Source organism: Dipodomys ordii, unplaced genomic scaffold (genome assembly GCF_000151885.1).
Source record: "Dipodomys ordii isolate 6190 unplaced genomic scaffold, Dord_2.0 Scaffold14, whole genome shotgun sequence".
NCBI lineage: Eukaryota > Metazoa > Chordata > Mammalia > Rodentia > Heteromyidae > Dipodomys > Dipodomys ordii.
This window is the reverse complement of record NW_012267230.1, coordinates 7,078,476-7,097,193: the sequence shown is the minus strand read 5'-3', so window position 1 is coordinate 7,097,193 and position 18,718 is coordinate 7,078,476. Positions and strand designations below refer to the sequence as shown.

At 48.3% G+C, this 18,718-nt stretch overlaps 1 protein-coding gene across 1 annotated transcript in view; it reads right to left on the bottom strand.

The window, feature by feature from the left end:
- Nucleotides 1-4,726: 4,726 nt before the first annotated feature.
- Nucleotides 4,727-18,718, bottom strand: part of Syt17 (synaptotagmin XVII) — a 68,937-nt gene continuing 54,945 nt past the window's right edge. The window contains exon 9 of the mRNA XM_013011196.1: nt 4,727-5,063. Coding sequence (XP_012866650.1) covers nt 4,867-5,063 — 197 coding nt within the window. The 3' untranslated portion in view covers nt 4,727-4,866. The remainder of the gene's footprint in view (nt 5,064-18,718) is intronic.

Genomic DNA, 18,718 nt, shown 5'->3' with positions numbered 1-18,718 from the left:
AGTGGGTAGCCCACCACAAGACACCTCATGCCCTGGTTTCTATAGAAACTCTAGTCCTTCTCTCACCTTTCAACACATCTCTGTGTCCCAACAAACTATTCCTGGAGATGTGGTTGGCTCTGATCTGTACCACCATTGCTCCTCTGCTCTCCCAGCAAGCGCTGCCTGATAACGCGCCGGTTGGGTAATGATAGCCGCCGTGCGCTGTGTGTGCCAAGATTTGTTCCAGCAAATCTTCACTTCCATCCTGTGAGGCTGTCACCCATTTTCAGAGGCGGCAGCACAGAGAGCAAGCTGGCCGTGTCCACTCTGAATTACAGGAATCAGAGGAGCCTTGGTTCCAGGTCTCACACGGACACCAACACCTGTGGATGCTGAAGCCCCTTAGGGAAAATGCCCTGATAGCTTCAAAGAAGCCGAACATGTCCTCCAGGTGACTTACCATGCCCAAGACAGTGTCTCATACACAGCTGTTGGCCTGCATTGTTTGTAGAACACTAAGAATAGAATCTGTACGTGGGCCTGTCATCCTAAGTACTCAGGAGGCTGAGCTCTGAGGCTTGAGGTTTAAAGCAAGCCTGGGTAGGAAACTCTAGGAGACTCTTATCTCCAGGTAGCCAGCAAAAAGGTGGAAGTGGAGGTGTGACACAAATGGTAGAGCACCAGCGTTGAATGAAAAAAACTAAGGGACAGCACTCAGGCCCTAAGTTCAAAGCTCCACACACATCTGTACATGCTTAGTACAGATGCAAGTTCTCACAATTGGTTGAATCTGAGGTTGCCAAGGCTAACTTTTAGTTTCCTTGGGCTGCCTTGACAAAGCGCCTGCCTGGGCAGCTTAAATCCCAGGAAGCCATTGTGTCCTTGTTCTGAATGGCGAAGGATCAACATCCAGGTGTCCTGTCCAATAGGCAGGGCTGAGGGCTGAGAGCCATGCATGTCTCTCTCCTTCACCTGTCAATGGCTTCACTTCCAATCCCTTCTTTTCTCTCCCCTCCCCTCTCCTTCCCTTCCCTTAGTTCTTCCCCTTGTGCATTTCCATCTCTGTGTCCAAACTTCCCGTTGAAAATGGGCCCTGATCATCTTGGATTGGGGCCATGTTCATGACTGTCCTTCTACCTGATTACTTTTGTTAAGGACTCTGTCTCCAAATCAGATCACATTCTGAGGTACTGAGCTAGAACTGCCGCAAATCTTTCTTGGCAGGGAAGAGGGACCCCATTCAGCCTGTACTAAGTGTAGTCTGACAGGCCTGGGCCGGTCTTCCAGATCTACCACTTACTCACATTCAACCTCAGTGTCCTTATTTACCAATGCCAATCCTATAGGTGGCTGTGTGGGGCTTAAAGGAGATTTTGGCTCAACCAGTCTTTGCTTATTACTAAAGAAGGGAGCAGAGATTGAGGGTCCCCTTCACTCCACTCCGGTCACTCAATTCATCTGAGCTCACTTGTGACTACCGTGGGCTGCCATCAGACCGTGCATGCGCAAAGCTCACCTTACCAAGCCCACGTGCCTCTTTCTCTGCCCAGGGAGACTGATTGAGATGCTTGCTCAACCCACACAGATTCATCCTGCAGGGCATGCACTCCACATCTCCAGCCTTCAAGCCATGAAAGAAGGGGGCTGCGGGATCAAACTCCAGCTTCCCACAAAGCTTTTCTTCCTTCCTTGACTTTTACTTCTGCTTCTCCCAATAAGCTATCTGCACCCAAGCCCTGCTCTCTTCAGGGTCTTATTTTGAGGGGTCTGACAAGGAAATGAAGGCTTTGAGGTACTGTGTGGTTGGTTCAAGGGTACCAGGTTAAGGCATGATGGGCCCAGGATTTGAACTATGGTGTTTTAAGCCAAACTACAAAGCCACATCTCTCTTCCTAATGCCTGTTGTACATCTATACTAGCTTATAGTTTTTGTCCTCCCAGGCCTGGGTGTAATCCCTGAGCTTTTTTTTTTTTTTTTTTTGTCGGTCATGGGGCTTGAACTCTGGGCCTGGGCGCTGTCCCTCAGTTCTTCAGCTCAAGGCGAGCGCTCTACCATTTGAGCTACAGCGCCACTTCCGGTTTTCTGGTGGTTTATTGGAGATAGGAGTCTCCCGGTCTCTCCTGCCCAGGCTGGCTTTGAACCTCGATCCTCAGATCTCAGCCTCCTGAGTAGCTAGGATTACAGGCGTGAGCCACCAGCACCGGGCTTATCCCTGAACTTTTTCACTCAAGGCTAGTGCTCTATTACTTGAACCCCCAGCTCTACTTCTGGTTTTTTGGTGGTTAACTGGGGATTAAGAGTCTCAGACTTTCTTTGCTGGTTGGCTTTGAAATGTTGGGGGCTAAGGCAAGAGAATTGTAAGTCCAAGGCCAATCTGGGCTATACAGGGAGATGCAGGCCAGTCTGAGACCAAGGTGTCTCAAAAACAAAAACAAAAAAGACAAAACAATAACAACAACAACAGGATGGGAAAATTTAAACTGAGATTTAATATGACTTGCTGTCTAGCAAGCACAGGTCCTTCTCCACAAAAGAAAAAAAAATAAGTGAACAGAATAAAGGAAAGGAAAAGAAAGGGAAGGGGAGGGGAGAGAAGATTTGGACATAGTTGGCTGCTGGTAGGGAAAAGATGGAGTGAGAAATGAAGCTTTATGGTCTCACTGAATCCCTAGATTCAGCTATGCCTGAAGCCCAAACTGTATGCTTAAACAAGTTTGCATCAATGTTCTGTTGCTTACAACTGAAGAGACATAACCTAAACCCTTGCCTTCTCTTGCTATGGTCCTTTGACCACCAGTGGGCCAACATGACTGGGTGTCCATCTGTATTACGACAGCAGGTTACATTTTCCAAAGACAGTGGTGCTATATTCTATTTGTCCCACAAGCTTTTCCTAAAACATCACTGCCTCTCCTTCTGGATGGTCCCCCTAAGGTTCAGCAGAGGGTTTGCGATTGCTCTGACCAAGGAGATACGATAGCAACGAGTCTGTGTAACTTGTACAGACAAAGCATGGAAAGCATGATGGATTTCTTGCTCTGGGGTTATTGTCTTTGGAACCCTGCCAACATGTTATATGCTGTGAGGTAGCCCAAACTGACAGCTGCTCCAACCACCCCATGTGAGTGGGAACAATCCTTCCCAGGGCCCCTCGTGCCGGCCCTCAGGTGCTCCAGGTGAGGCCCTAGGTATTGTGGAGCAGAGCTGAGCCATTCCAGCTGAATCTGGCCTAAATTACTGACTCACAAAACCCACGAGTATAATAAACATGTCTGCTCTGCTTTGAGTAGCTTCTTAGGCAGCAGTGGCAAGCAGCAAAGCCTCCCCCATCTTTATGTCATGAAGAAAAAGAAGATAACACAAGTGCATGGCACAAATAAATAATCTTTAATTTCAATAAATAGCTCCCTAGCACACCAGACAATACACTGTGGAGAAAGACACAGAATCATCCATCGGGAAAAGAGAGCTCTATTGTTCCTACACTAAGGTCTTGGCACGTGAGACACGACTGGTTCACACACAAACACAGAATGAGCCTCAGAGTGTGATTGAGGAGGAAATCACCATGGACGGGGGTGGTAGCCATCTTAAACTGGGTGGCAAGGTTCTTGGTGGGTCACAGCCACCGTGATTCAGTCACTAAATGTTACTGTTGCCCGATCATACCCTATATACGCGATACAAACATATACATATATTATTGTTATCCAAGGTGGGGGTCTCTGACAGATGCGAGGACACTGGGTGAACTCTCACTGAACATTAGAGACAGAGAGAGAAGGGGGGCCCAAGGTGGAGATCCTAACTCCCCAGAGGACACACACGTTCATCTGTGATGGACACACACACACACACACACACACACACACGGGCATAAACATATGGCCCCACAGGGAGCCCCTGGATTGGAATAAGCTACCACAAAGACACATTCAGTTAAGCTGGGAGAAGTTTCTAACATTGGATTATTTTTTTTTTGTCACCATTTTGTTTCTCCACATAGTCTAATCTATTTAACACCGGTACTAAGGAGAAGACAAAGATACTTACACCTTTGGGGAAAGGTTTCAGGTGTGAAGACACCCCTGTTCAGAAGTTGCCCCGTTGGGGGTGTGTTTGGGGGCATGAGGGTCCAGGCCTCCCACAGACTGGCCAGACCCTTGGTAGAGTTAGTTAGTCCTTGGACAGTTCTCTTTGGGAGGCCGCCTTTCTGTGGCCTGCGGGTTGAAAGAGCATTTTAGGACAGGGGTGTGAGCATGAACAGACCCTGCAGACACATCCCACAGCAGAGCCCACCCAGCTCCATGACAGATGAATAGAGCTTCCAGAAAGTTCTCAGGTCTCCTTCAGTGAGGGTAGCCATTTTGTAGTCAATAGTTTCCTCAGAGAGGGCGGCCATTTTGTAGTCAATAGTTTCCTCAGAGAGGAAGGCCATCTTGTGGTCAATAGCTTTCTCTCAGTTCTGACAAGATGCAATGTATGTGGGGGGGGGGTGTACAAAGGAGTGTCTGGTGTTTGTGAGTTTGTGTGGTTGTATATATAGGTGTATCTACTGTGTATGTACACAGGAGTGTCTGGTATGTGAATAAGAGTGAGAGGGTGTGGACACAGGAGTGTCTGATGTGTGTGGGTGTGTTTGTATGATTGTGTGTATACAGGAGTATCTGCTGTGTGTGTTTGTATGATTGGGAATGTGTGTACACAGGAATGTCTGGTGTGTGTGTACACAGGAGTGTCTGGTGTGTGTGTACACAGGAGTGTCTGGTGTGTGTTTGTATGATCGTGTGTGTACACAGGAGAGTCTGGAGTATGGTTGTACACACGGCAGCGTCTATAATTGCACGTCTCCATTGACCAGGGAAGCTGCCCTCTCTGTGGCCTCAGGTCACCTCCAGGGAGGCCGGGGACACGCGATCACACTCGGCCCGGGACCGCAGGCTGTGCCACTGTTCCACGGCTGTGCGGTGGGTGTTCAGCATCCGCCGCCAGTGGTTGGATTCCGAGGGCCCGGATGAGTACTGGCCAATGACGATCCTTCCAATGAAGTCGTTGCTGCTCTTCACATTGTGGCCGAACACTGGGGAGGCAGGTGGAGAGGAGACGGGAGGAAGGAGGCCAGAGAGACAGAAGCTTTTAGTGTTTCTTTTCATGGTGAGAATCAGAAACCACCCCTCCCAATTCCCTCACCTCTGCCTCCCCAAGTCTTTGCAACTGCTGAATAGGGCACCTGCTGTCAATCTCTGTCTCTGTTTCTGTCTCTGTCTCTCTGTCTTTCTGTCTCTGTCTCTCTCTGTCTCTCTCTGTCTGTCTATCTGTCTCTGTCTCTCTCTCTCTGCCAGGGCCTGGGCATTGTTTCTGAGCATTTCTGCTCAAGGCTGGCACTCTACCACTTGGGACACAGTTCCACTTCTAGATTTGGGATGGTTAACTGGAGCTGGCTTCACACAGAGATCCTCAGATCTCAAACTCCACAGTAGCTGACAGTTGGGGAGCTACTGGCACGTGGCCTGCCTCTGGCCCTTACCATGCCAGCCACATTTCCCGACAGCCTCTGTCCTGCCCATGGCCAGGCCGCCCGCCACAGGCCTCACAGAGTAGGTCTCATTACCTCCCACATGGCACACAGATAGTCCTGGTAGAACAAGGAGCCGTCACTGCAGTCCAGCTCAGTGGGTCGGCCAGGGGCTCCCTGGGGTGGACGCCATGGGCTACATAATCCTCTGCTGTGCACTGGAGGATGTTTAGCAGCATCTCTGGGCTCTACCCACTAGATACTAATAGTGGGTCTTCCCTTCATATTGGACAGCGACGACTCACAAGTCTCCTAACACAGCTGACTGTCTCCTGGAAGGGGATAATGCGGCCCCATGAGAGCCGCTAGGTTTAAGCTATGGGACTCTCAAGCGAACAAAGTAAACTCTCTGAGCCTCAGTTTCCCGGTTGGTTAAAGAATTTTTCTTTTCTGGTCCTGAGGAACTGGGTGCTGTCCCTGAGCTTGTGTGCTCAAAGCTAGGGCTCTACCACTCGGAGCCACTCCAGCTTTTTGGTAGTTAATTGGACATAAGAGTGTCAGAGTCTTTCCTGCCCAGGCTGGCTTTGAACCACGATCCTCAGATCTCAGCCTCTTGAGTAGCTAGGATGACAGGTGTGAGCCTCTGATGCCTGACTTAAAGAAGATTCTTAATGAGGGAGTGTGAATAACACGGAAATGCACTGCATCCAGGGATGAAGGGGGCAGGAGAGTCTCACAGAAGCCACTGGATGCTGGGGGAGGGGCAGGGAAAGGGCAGCCCAGGGGGTTACTTTGACTAGCATATACTATAAACTCCCTTGGTATAACTTGCATACACTTAAAAATAAAATAAAAGAATGTTAGGGAAGTAAAAGGTGGTTGGAGGGAGAGAGGCATGGAGAAGATGCATAGGCTCCAGTACTTTATATACATGAATAATGTATATAGAACAATGAAACCTGTCGAAACTGGTTTAGTAAGAAGTGGGGGACAAAGAAGGGTGGTAAAAGGGGTAAGGATGACAGGATACAATGTATACATTATGAAGATAATGCAACGTGACCCTCATTGTATAATTAATACATGCCAATGAAAACCACGAGCAAAAAGAGGATTATTAGTAGAACTTATAATCAATGCAGAATCCATGGTACAGCTCTCAGGAAGCAGAGCCTAGTGAATGATGAGTACACAGTAAACACTGCCATTGCAATTCTATTTTTTTTTTTTTTTTGCCAGTACTGGGGTTTAAATGCAGGACCTGGGCACTGTCCCTGAGCTTCTTTTTGCTCAAGGCTACCACTCTACCACCTGAGCCTCAGTGCCACTTCCAGCTTTTTCTGTGATTAATTAGAGATAAAAGTCTCATGGGCTTCCTGCCCAGGGTGGCTTTGAACCACAATCTTCCAGATCTCAGCTTCCTGAGTAGTTTAGTATTACAGGCGTGAGCCACTGGCACCTGGCCTCCATTCTATATTTCTGTCTGTTGCCCTTCTATAAAAAGGAACTTCATCCTTCCTCCATTCCATGTAACAGAGGCAAGCTTGCTGAGGGAATGGCCGCGTGCTCCCCGCCCCTGGCTGTGTGGCATGTATCTCTTCAGAAGGCTTCTCTGTTCACTCCAATGCAAGCTTTGTTTCTGTCTTTCAAGCCTAATGAGATCGTTAGCTTGATTTATCTTCCTGGGCTAGTGCAGCCTCGTTCGTTATCTATGCATGGGTAGTCTAAGCGTGCCATCTCGCTAATGGGGATGCAGGCTGCGTCGGTTATAAATGAAGGACTACAGAATGGGAAACATCACAGATTCGCCCAGCGTGAGCTAAGCAAAGGCAGGCTGGATCCTAGGAGGGAGGCCGCTTCTCAAATACAACAGCAAAAATATGCAGCACCAAACAGAGCTTGAGCACTAACGAGACTCCTCCACTCTCCCCGGTGGGGTTCACACCAAGAATCCCAAGTGATAAAAAGAGGGGACAGAAAGAAAAGTGGAAGAAGAAACACAAGATCTCATTCCAACGCCAAAAATCAAAACCGACCCTAGGACAAATCAAACACGATGTCATCTCTCTCAAGGGTGTCTGGGAATGTGTCACCTCCACAAGGGAAAAAAAATGGACCATGTATAATGTTTTGGACATTCAGTAATGTGCTCATCAGGTGCAGGTGGACCTGGAGGACATGAGGATCTGACTAGCAATGGAATCTTTGCCTCATCAAGGAAATTACTGAATCAAGACTCAGAGAGAGTCTTTTGACCCATACCTAGTGCCTAATGTAAAGTGTGATCTTAACAAATGAGAGCAAGTTACCCGAGTCAGATCGGCCTTAAATCTAAAGCAAGATTAACAGCGTGGGACGATTTCAGGCTCCATTTGGTTTCATTCTCTTAGGCGAAATGTGCTGTTATCTCCTCCCCACCAAAACATGATCATGAGGGATGATGAGGACCAGAACTCTTGTATATGGACACGGGGCTTTGTGATCATTGGAAAACTGGAGATTGAAAGTAGTTCGTGTGATGTTCGTGGAGGACCAAGTGGTTCAATGTCTGGTATTGAACTTCTGCTCAAAATAAAAACAATGTGATTTTGCCAGGCACCAGCAGCTCACATCTGTAATCCCAGCTCCTCGGGAGGCTGAGATCTGGAGGACTGAGGTTTCAAAGTCAATCTGGGTAGAAGAGTCCACTAGAGTCCATCATCAAAATAACCAGCAAAAAGCAGGGCTGGGAAGGAGTGGCACAAGTAATAGAGGGCCAGCCAAGCAAGCAAGCCCAGGGATCACAAGGCTCTGAATTCAAGCACCAGTATCACCCAAATAACAACAAAACATGACAACTTGTGACCCAGAGCCTCTACTTCTAGATGCATCCTATTGAACTGTCTGCACAAAGACATACATACAAGGTTGTTTTATATAGCCAGAGTTGGCAGAGTAGTGCTTCCAAGCCAAACCTGGCCCCACCACTTCTTTTGTAAATAAAGTTTTATTAGAACACAATCAAACCAGCCGGGCGCTGGTGGCTCACACCTGTAATCCTAGCTACTCAGGAGGCTGAGATCTGAGGATTGCGGTTCAAAGCCAGCCCGGGCAGGAGAGACCATGAGACTCCTATCTCCAATAAACCACTAGAAAACCGGAAGTGGCACTGTAGCTCAAGTGGTAGAGTGCTCGCCTTGAGCTGAAGAGCTGAGGGACATCGCCCAGGCCCAGAGTTCAAGCCCCACGGCCAACCAAAAAAAAAAAAACAAACAAACAAACACAATCAAACCCACTTGTTTATCCCAATTCTGCTTCTGTGCTACAAGGCAGGGTTTATGTCTCAGACTGCTAGGTTGCTTTAACCAAATACCAAAAGCAAAGTGACTGGTTCTAGACTCTTGGAAGTCTAAGATCAAAGTAAATTTAGTGTCTGGTGAGGGCACTCTTTTTCATAGATGGCGTCTGCTCACTGTGTCCTCCAGGGAGGAAGAGACAAGCTAGCGCCCTGGGGCCCCATCCTGATAATGAGACCACCACTTGGGGGTCTTAGGCCTCCCACATCTGATTTGGGGAGATCGTTACCACTTACACCGTAGACATAATTTCTAGAGAAACCATATAGTCCTTGAAGGTTGAAGTTTTTGCCATCTGGTTATTCACAGGAAAGTTTGTCAGCCTGTTCTAGGGCGCACTGTTTGTAAGAAGGAAACCCTGGCACTGCCAAAACCCCCACGAGGCAGTGTGGCTGAGTGAGTCGCCTTCTCCCACCCCGAAGGTCATCACAGCTTCTGAGGATATCGTTCTACCTGAGCAACTCCCTGCTGGGGCAATGCCGGCTTGTCTATGTGCACAGTGTGCTTTCTGGTAGGGTGTCTTGGGCCACATCATAGTAGCTTGACCTCAGAGAGGGCTGGGGATGAGGGTCAGCCATGTCTGTGTGACTGACCCCCAGGCATCAAAGTTCAAGTGCCCATTCCCACAGTCAGCAGTACGCTTGAGTGTTGCATCTATCAATAACAGGAGAATTAGCCAGGTGGCTCACGCTTGTAATCCTAACTATGCAGGAGGCTGAGATCTGAGGGACTGTGGTTCAAATCCAGCAGGATTTGGGCAGGAAAGTCCGTGAGACTCTTATCTCCAAGTTACCGCCAGAAAATCAGAAGTAAAGCTGTGGCTCAAAGTGGTAGAATGCTAGCCTTGCGTGAAAAGGCTCAGGTACAGTGCCCAGGCCCTGAATTCAAGCCCCACCACCATATATATGGTAGAATTACACACTGTCCATTTAACTCCAGTAGAGGAGGACCACAGGACCTGGTGTCTCCCAGACTCTGCCCTGAGTACCTGTTTAGTTTATTTGGGCTGCTGTAACACATTACTTATCACAAACTAGGTGGGTTCTTACAGTTCTAGAGGCTGGGAAGTTAAAGGTCAAGTTGGCTAACATAGCCCATGTTAGCCTGGCCAGAGCTGTCTCTCTGTCTCTCTCTCTCTCTCTGCATCCAAGATGGCGCCCTCTTGCTGCAAGGCAGCTTTCTCTAAGGACATTAGCCCCATCAGGAGACTGGCGCTCCATGCCTGGTCAGCACCCAGCTCTGAACACCCTCTCCTTGGAAAGGAACAAGCATGCAGACCATGGCAGCCACCTCTCACTGGGCTGAGTTGGTACAATCAGCTGTTAGCACCAGGATCGCAGGTCTGCTGAGACCCTTCTAGTACTGACCTGAGGGTGGAGTGCAGAATCCCGCTCACTGCAGATGCCACTAAGCAAGGCCCTTGGCTTGGCCTGCCTTCCTTTCTCCTCTCATCTTCAGCTCCTTCTTGATGCTTACCTCCTTAGTAGGTAGTGGGAGCTACCTACACCAAGACTGGAAAGAACTAACTACATTTCGGGGAGGGGGGCGGAAGGTGCTGGTGTTAGTGCTTGAATTCAAGAGTCTCTTGTTTTCACTTGGCAATTTTCGCTCCAGGCTTGTGCTCTCCCACTTGAGCCACAGCTATCCTTCCAGACTTTTGTTGGTTAATTGGAGCTAAGAGCCTCATGGACTTTTCTTTCTGGGCTGGCTTTGAACCATGATCCTCAAATCTCAGCCTCCTACAGAGCCAGGATTATAGGTGTGAGCCACCAGTGCCCGGCTAATTACATAATTTCTGGTGTAATAATACCATGGGAATCCAATCTCACGGTTAGAAATGAGTCAAAACTACAAATATGGAATGGGGGGGGGGATTCTCTAAGACATATTGCTAGGAGACAAAAGGAACTTGTGAAAGAGTCTATGTAAACATGATCTCTTTTGTCAAAAGAAATGTTCACCTATGCAATGAAAACTGTAGCTCTCTCTAAAGGAAAATTTCCAGTTTCTGTATGACATGAGTGTATGCAGTTGGAACTTCTAACAAGTACATACTATTTTGGAAAAGGAAAAAAAAATTAAGTCGCTCTTAGAGAACCTACATCTAAGTTGCCAGAAGGGAAGAAATTGAAAAGGAAGTCTAATAGTCTCTGTTCTTTATTCCAATTTGCAAAGTAACTTGGCGGGTTGAATCACTGGGCCCTGAGGAGGTGGGAGCTCTTGTCTGATTCAGCCTTTCTGATGGGAAGTGAGTGAACTGGCAGGCATCGGGTGCCTGCAAATTGCTTGATAACATTAACCATGTCACCTGGCTAGTGGGTGATTCAAAAACACCCCGCACTGGAGGCAAATTAGCTGCAAAAGCAGCCAATTGCTTATATCTCTATTCCTCAGCTCCTTCTTTTTCTTTCTTAAACTGATTTTTATTACCTTTAAGTGACTGTACAGAGCAGGTGCCATTCAACAGGGAAGTTTATGTATACAGTGGCATCTTGATCAGCGTCACGGCCCCCTCAACCTCACCCCCCCTTCAATCCACCCCTTCCCTAACTTTCCTTAATTTTGAGGTATATACCATGAGTTCTCAACTGCATTCTCTCTCTCCCCTGCCCCGCCACCTCCTCCCTTCATTTGTCTACCCCTCTCCCCTTCTTCTTCCCAACTAAAAAATCTTATTGTAGACATCCTCTCCCTCTTCCCCTTAAATATTCTTACTGCTTGCTCTGGGGGAATGCAGTGCAAAGAAGACATTAATATGTTATAGGATAGTAGATATACTCTTAACTATACTCCTTAGTCATCTAGAATAAACTTCCCAACAATCTGTGTAAAACCTAGATGGTGGAAAAATAAACAAACAGATGCCAGAATCCATACACATACCACATCCATCCTTCTTAAACCCAGGTCTTATTCATGGATTTAGACACAATTGGAACACATGGCTATGGTTTGGATGTGGTTTGCCCTCAGAAAGCTGTGTGATGGGGGTGTGGTCTTCGGTGTGGAGGAATGGAGGGGGCAGTTCCTTTAAAAGGTGGAGTCTCATGGGAGGTCGTTAGGTCATTGGAGGTGCTGTTCTCTGAAGAGTTTAAGGCCCTAGTTGGGTCCTGCAGGGTGGGCTGTTATAAAAGAGTAAGACTGGTGGGGTGCTGGTGGCTCACGCCTGTCATCCTAGCTACTCAGGAAGCTGAGATCTGAGGATTACAGTCCAAAGCCAGCCTGGGCAGGAAAGTCTGTGAGACTCTTATCTCCAATGAACCACCAGAAAACTGGAAGTAGAGCTGTGGCTCAGAGTGGCAGAGTGGAAAAAGCTCAGGGACAGCACCCAGGCTGAGATCAAGCTCCATGACTGGCCAAAAAAAAAAAAGAAAGAAAGAAAAGAAAAAAGACTAGAACTGACTCCTTGACCTCTCTGGCTCTTTTTTTTTTTGGTTGGTCCTGGGGCCTGAACTCTGGGCCTGGGCGCTGTCCCTCAGCTCTTCAGCTCAAGATTAGCGTTCTACCACTTGAGCCACAGCGCCCACTACCAGCTTTTTCTGTGTATGTGGTGCTGAGGAATCGAACCCAGGGCCTCATGCATGCAAGGCAAGCGCTCTACCACTGAGCCACCTGCCCAGTTCCCCTCTCTGGCTTCTTGTCCCACCATGGAATCCTTCTTGTTGTCTTCCATCCACCACAAGGCTCTCACGAAGGCAGCCACCAAATCTCTTCTGGCTGTGAGCTAACTGAACATCTCTGTACTTTATAAAATCCCCAATCGCCAGGTATTTTGTGATAGTGATGGAAATGGATTATTAGACTTGATCACCTGATTTCCCCAACTGGAATAATTTAACACAGTGGTCTGTGATACATGAACTCAAAGAAGTATAGTAGAAGGGCTCAATCCTTTCCTTCACAGAATGGAAAGGTGTTTAACCTGTGATCATTTATGATTATTTTGAGATTTATGACTCTCAATCTATTATTGAGAGGGCCAAAGCAGGTGTGACAAGTTTATCTCAAACACAGTCAACATTTTAAGTTTTTTTTTGTTTTTGTTTTGGTCGTGGGTCTTGAACTCTGGGCCTGGGTGCTGTCCCTGAGCTCTTCAGCTCAAGGCAAGTACTCTACCACCAGAGCCACAGCACTACTTCCGGTTTTCTGGTGGCATGAGCCACCAGAGCCTGGCACTTTTTTTTTTTTTAAGTTTAAGGGTAAAGTGTTAGTAAGGGCAGTTTTACTCAAATGGGAGAGATTTTTGTAGTGCCCTCTCTCCCAGAGGTTGTAAAATAACCCCCTTCCAGAGATGTTCCTCTACTTCTTTGTCACATTGTTTTTTCTCACGAATCAGAATGGCTCTCAGGTACCCTGGAGGCCACAATCTCAGAGACTCACTGCCCGTGGAGAGACAAGTACTGGGAAATCTAATATACACACCCCATCCATTCTACTTTCTGTGTTTTTTGTTTGTTTGTCTGTCTGTCTGTTTGTTTGTTTGTTTTTTGGTGCCAGTCCTGGGACCTGAATTCAGAGCCTGGGTACTCCTCCTGAGCTTTTGTGCTCTACACCCCTTAACACCACACCCCACTTACAGCTTTTTTTTCTTTCTTTCTTTTTTTTGTGGTTCATTGGAGATAAAAATTTCAAGGACTTTCCAGCCCAGGCTGGGTTTGAACCGTGACCCTCAACTCTCAGCCTCCTTAGTAGCTAGGGTGACAGGCGTGAGCCACCACTTTCTGGAGTTGGATGTCCAACTTTTCTCGAAAGAGTATTCAACCTGTTTTGCTTCTAGGATGCTAATGATCATGGCAAATAACATGAGGACAACAAAGCTGGCAAGAGAAAAGATCAATAAGAGGTACATCGTAGGCTCCCAGGTCAGACTTTGAAGGTGCAATGGGAAGGATCACTGCTTTACGAAGCACTTGCTATGTGTCTGGTCCAGGGCTGAGTACGCCCCATGCATCAGCGCGCTGGGGGGTTTTCCATGCTCAGCATCACTGGTAGTAACAACCAACATTGGCAGTGTATGGAGAAACGGTGCTCCCAGAAAGTTGTGATGACCTGCCCTTGCTATAGCTAGGAAGACTGAGGTCCACCTTGCTGGACCTCATGAGGGCCCCGAAGCTGGGGGACTGCAAACCTTTCCCATACTGATACTGGCTGTTAAAAAAAAAAAGAGGCTGGGCACTAGTGGCTCACACCTGTAATCCTAGCTACTCAAGAGACTGAGATCTGAAGATGGAGGTTCAAAGCCAGCCGGGGCAGGAAAGTCTGTGAGACTCTAATCTCCAATTACCCACCAGAAAACCAGAAGTGGTGCTATGGCTCAAGTGGTAGGGCGCTCGCCTTGAGCTGAAGAGCTGAGGGACAGCGCCCAGGCCCAGAGTTCAAGCCCCACAACCAGCCAAAAAAAAAAAAAAAAAGGAAATTTGTTCTTCCCTGTAGGAGCTCAACTCTCTGCGCTGCTAATTTCGTTTGCCAAGGGAGACGGTTCTGGAAGAGAAGCTGGATGACTTTGAATGTGGGTGTAATAAACATCACAAATTAAAAAGAAAAAAAAAACAGGAGCAGACTCAACACCCCCCCTTTTTTTTTTCATGTTTGGCTCACAAGATAATAATAGACTCTGATCTGTGCTCCTGGCTCCCACTGACCCCTCCCCCAACTTCGAGCCTCCTGGTAGAGCATAGAAACTTATAGATGACTCTCAGATCCTTAATACCTCCCCACGGTATCTCAAGAGTCAACTCTTGGGTGCTGGGGTGAGTTGTTCCCTGATTTCTAGAAAAGAAATACTTAAATCATCTCTGGCTGTGGCACCGTCCTTCAGGGCTCCTCACGATGGGGAGGGGCGTCCCCTCACTCCATCAAGTTGTTCATCTGGGGGGTGAGGACCCACACAGATGTGCAAACTGCTTCCTCCCCTACTTCCTGCAGGCAGGCTCTCTACACAACCCAGGCATCCCTTCCTCTTCCAACCAGAGCTCCCCATCCTCCTCCTCCACCTCCTTCTCCTCCTTCACCACCTCCTCTACCTCCTCCTCCTCCTCCTCCCCCTCCTCCTTGGCCTTCTCCTCTTCTTCCTCCTCTTCTTCTTTTTTTCCTTCCTCCTCCTCCTCTTCCTCCTCTTCTTTCTTTTCCTCTTCTTCCTTGCCTTCCCTCTCTTATCTTCTTTCTGATATTCAGATTAACCCTGTCGCTGGATTAGCTCCCCCTGGGCCTCAGTTTCCCCATTCAAACAACTAGCAGGCCTACATGGGCTTAGCACCCCTTCCAGCTCTGCTATTTCTTTGGTCCCCCATGACTTAAGGTGATCTTTTCCCCACTTCCCTGGTTCATTTTGTGATCCACAGCAGCTGCCCAGATGGACCATCTTCCTCCATGATTTCCCTTCCAACAGCCATAATGACAATTTATACAGCTGTATTATAATCACAAAAATCAGAGACGGTAAATCCTGTAGCTCCTCAGTACCGGGCATTGAGCAAAACAGTGTGTGTGTGTGTGTGTGTGTGTGTGTGTGTGTGTGTATGTGTGTTCAACCCTATGAGGAAAGATACTATTTGTTTATATCCTCATTTTTCAGGTGGGAAACATGGGTAAAGAGGTTGAGGGCCCAGCCACTGTGTGACTCTGTGTGGTCCAGCAGGAATCTAAGTTCAAAGAAAAGCAACAGGCCAGGTCCTGGTGGCTCATTCCTATAATCCTAGCTACTCAGGAGGCTGAGATCTGAGGATCTTGGTTCAAAGTCAGCCCATGCAGGAAAGTCTGTGAGACTCTTATCTCCAATAAACCACTCAAAAACTGGAAGTGGAGCTGTGGCTCAAAGTAGTAGACCACTAACCTTGAGCAAAACAGCTCAGGGGCAGTGCCCAGGCCTTGAGTTCAAGCCCCACACCACCACCAACAAAAAAAAAAAAGATAAGCAACGGCTCCTTTTTCCTTTTCTTATCTTAGAAAGAAAAGTTCTACCCATCACCCATACCCTCTTTCCTCCAGATGAAAATGAGCCGATCAGGAGTCAAGATGCTGGCAGGCACTGGTGGCTCACGCCTGCAACCCTAGCTACCTAGGAGGCTGAGATCTGAGGATCCCAGTCCAAAGCCAACCTGGGCAGGAACGTCTATGAGACTAACTCCAATTAACTACCCCAAAGCTGGAAGTGAGCTATGGCTCAAGTGGTAGAGCACCAACCAGCCTTGAATGAAAAGGCTAAGGAACAAGTCCTGAGTTCAAGTCCCAAGACCAGGGGAGGGAAGAAGGGAGAGAGAGGGAGAGAAAGACAAGGAGGGGGGGAGGGAGAGGGAGAGGGAAGCCGGAGAGAGAGAAAAGATGAAAAGCTCCTGAAATTCCTTTGGAGCGGTGGGACCACTTCATCATGCCTCTGAGTGGAGCCTGAGCCATGCGGTACCATGCTCACCAAACAGACATATGGGCTGAAGAAGCCCTTCCAGAGCTGGATGAGTCACACCAGCTCAGAGGAAGCATTTAAAGGTGTGACTGTAAAGCAATGTGCTTGTTTTTCCCCCGAGCCACTAAAATTTATACATTGGGATGAAGATGCTCTTTGCACATTTGTTTTGGAGATGTTGGCATGGCTTTGGGAGAAAATGTTCACCACTAAATGTCGCCGGCGCTAGTCACATGACACCTGTTGAAGCTAAGAGGGGACATGAGTCACACCTTCCCACCAGGCCCCCAGCTTTACCCCAGGGAGGTTCTGTTGGGTGGTGTTGAGGGTGGGGAGGAGGATGGACCACATTTGCCAGTGTTTTTCAGAGGCTCCTCTGGTGTTGTCCTGTGTCTGCTCAGGTTTGAGGCAGAATCAAAACCTCAGCTGGAGTTGGGTGCAGTGTCTCACGCCTGTAATCCTAGCTACTCAGGAGGCTGAGATCTGAGGATCTCGCCTCAAAGCCAACCCCAGCAGGAAAGTCCGTGAGACTCTTATCTCCAATGAACCACCAGAAAACCTGAAGTGGCGCTGTGGCTCAAGTGGTAGAGCGCTTGCCTTGAGCTGAAGAGCTCAGGGGCAGCACCCAGGCCCAGAGTTCAAGTCCCACAACTGATCAAAAATAAAATAAAAAGTGGTAGAGAGCTAGCCTTGAGCACAAAGAAGTCAGGGACAGCTCCCAGGCCCCGAGTTCAAGCCCCACCACCAACAATTAAAAAAAAAGACACAGTCTAGTGAGGTGATATGCTTTACATGCTAACAAAAGGACAGAGATGCATGCACACACACATATGTTCACATACACTCAAATATTCTTACACCCTTACACACAGTATATTCACTGACACACTTCACACACATCTATACATACACACACATTCATACATACATCTACATGTGCATATACACAGTGCACACACATACACATTCACACACTCATGCTCAAACACACACTCACCCCCACACACTGGCACACATTAGACCCAGGGCCCTCCTCTGGCTAGGCAAGTGCTCTACCGCCCCAGCCTCATCCCCAGCCCTTTGGCTTTTTGTTCACTTTCCTAGTTAATTACTCATGCTTTTGTCCAGAGGAGCCTTGAAATTTGACCCTTCTATCTTTGCCTCTCTAGTAGCTGGAATTATAGGCACGAGGCACTATCCTCAGTCCAGTGGTTACCTAGTGGTAGGGGAAATTTGGGATTTGTAGTTATTGTTTTAAATCTGCCCTTTTGTGGTTGTGCAGATTGATCTATCTGTCTGTCTATCTATCTATCTGGTATTTAATGTCATGTAGACACCCATAATATGTAAATATTATTATGAATCACTATCTACCCTTATCGACACTTTAGTAATGATTATTAGTGCATGTATGGCGATATCCTAATAATACACAAGTTATATCTAAATAATATATGTATATGCGCACACACACACACACAGTACTTTTTTTTGGGGGGGTCCGGTCATGGGGCCTGAACTTTGGGCCTGGGCGCTGTCCCTCAGCTCTTCAGCTCAAGGCTAGTGCTCTACCACTGGAGCCACAGCATCACTTCCGGTTTTTATCTTTTTGCTTATGTGGTACTGAGGAATCGAACCCAGGGCCTCAGGCATGCAAGGCAAGCGCTCTACCACTGAGCCACCTTCCCAGCCCACACACAGTACTTTAAAACAATATTAAAAATCCACCAGGCCCCCTTCATGTCATGACACGTGTGACACAATCCCTGGGCGGTAAGGTAGGGTGGAGTAGGGGGCTGAGTTTGAAAAGCCCTGTTTCCCTTCATGAGGGCCTCCCCCTCCTCCCCCCTCCTCTGAGGCCCCCCTGGGTGGGTGGGGGGCTTGTTTACAGAGCAGGTGTTTCTGTTTGCACACGGTGAGTCAGGGAAGGAAGTCCGTGGAGAACTCCCCAGCTGAGCGCTGTGCTCCGCCCCTGCCCTGCTTCTTCACGCAGGTAGTACAGAGAAACAGCTGGGCATGGATGGAGCCCTGTCTCAGGAGAGAGAGCAGCCCCAGACAGGCCAGGGCGGGCAGTGCCCCTTCCCCTTCTCGGCGGGGGGCTGGGGACTGCATCTCTGCGCTGACTCCAGGCCCCCTCTGTGCGGTGGGCCATGCCGGCCACTGCAGAGGGATGGAGGGAAGGGTTCATGGCATCTCTGGTCTCTCCTTGCTAGATGTTAGCAGCCCTCCTGGAGTTCTGACAACCCCAAAGTTCCTATGGGAGGCGAAATCACCCCCTCAGGGAACCACTGGTCTAACAGAGACCAGCAGTGCCTCCCCCTGAAAGACCTGATCTTGAACTTAGAGCTGGGGGGCAGGGGGGGCATGGCTGGCTCTGTTCTTTGCCTGCCTGGGTTCAGGTAGCTGAGGTGGTTGTGTGGCCACAGAGCCCGTTCACTGCTCTCCCTGGAAACACAGCTAGACTACATTTCCCAGGATTCCCTATG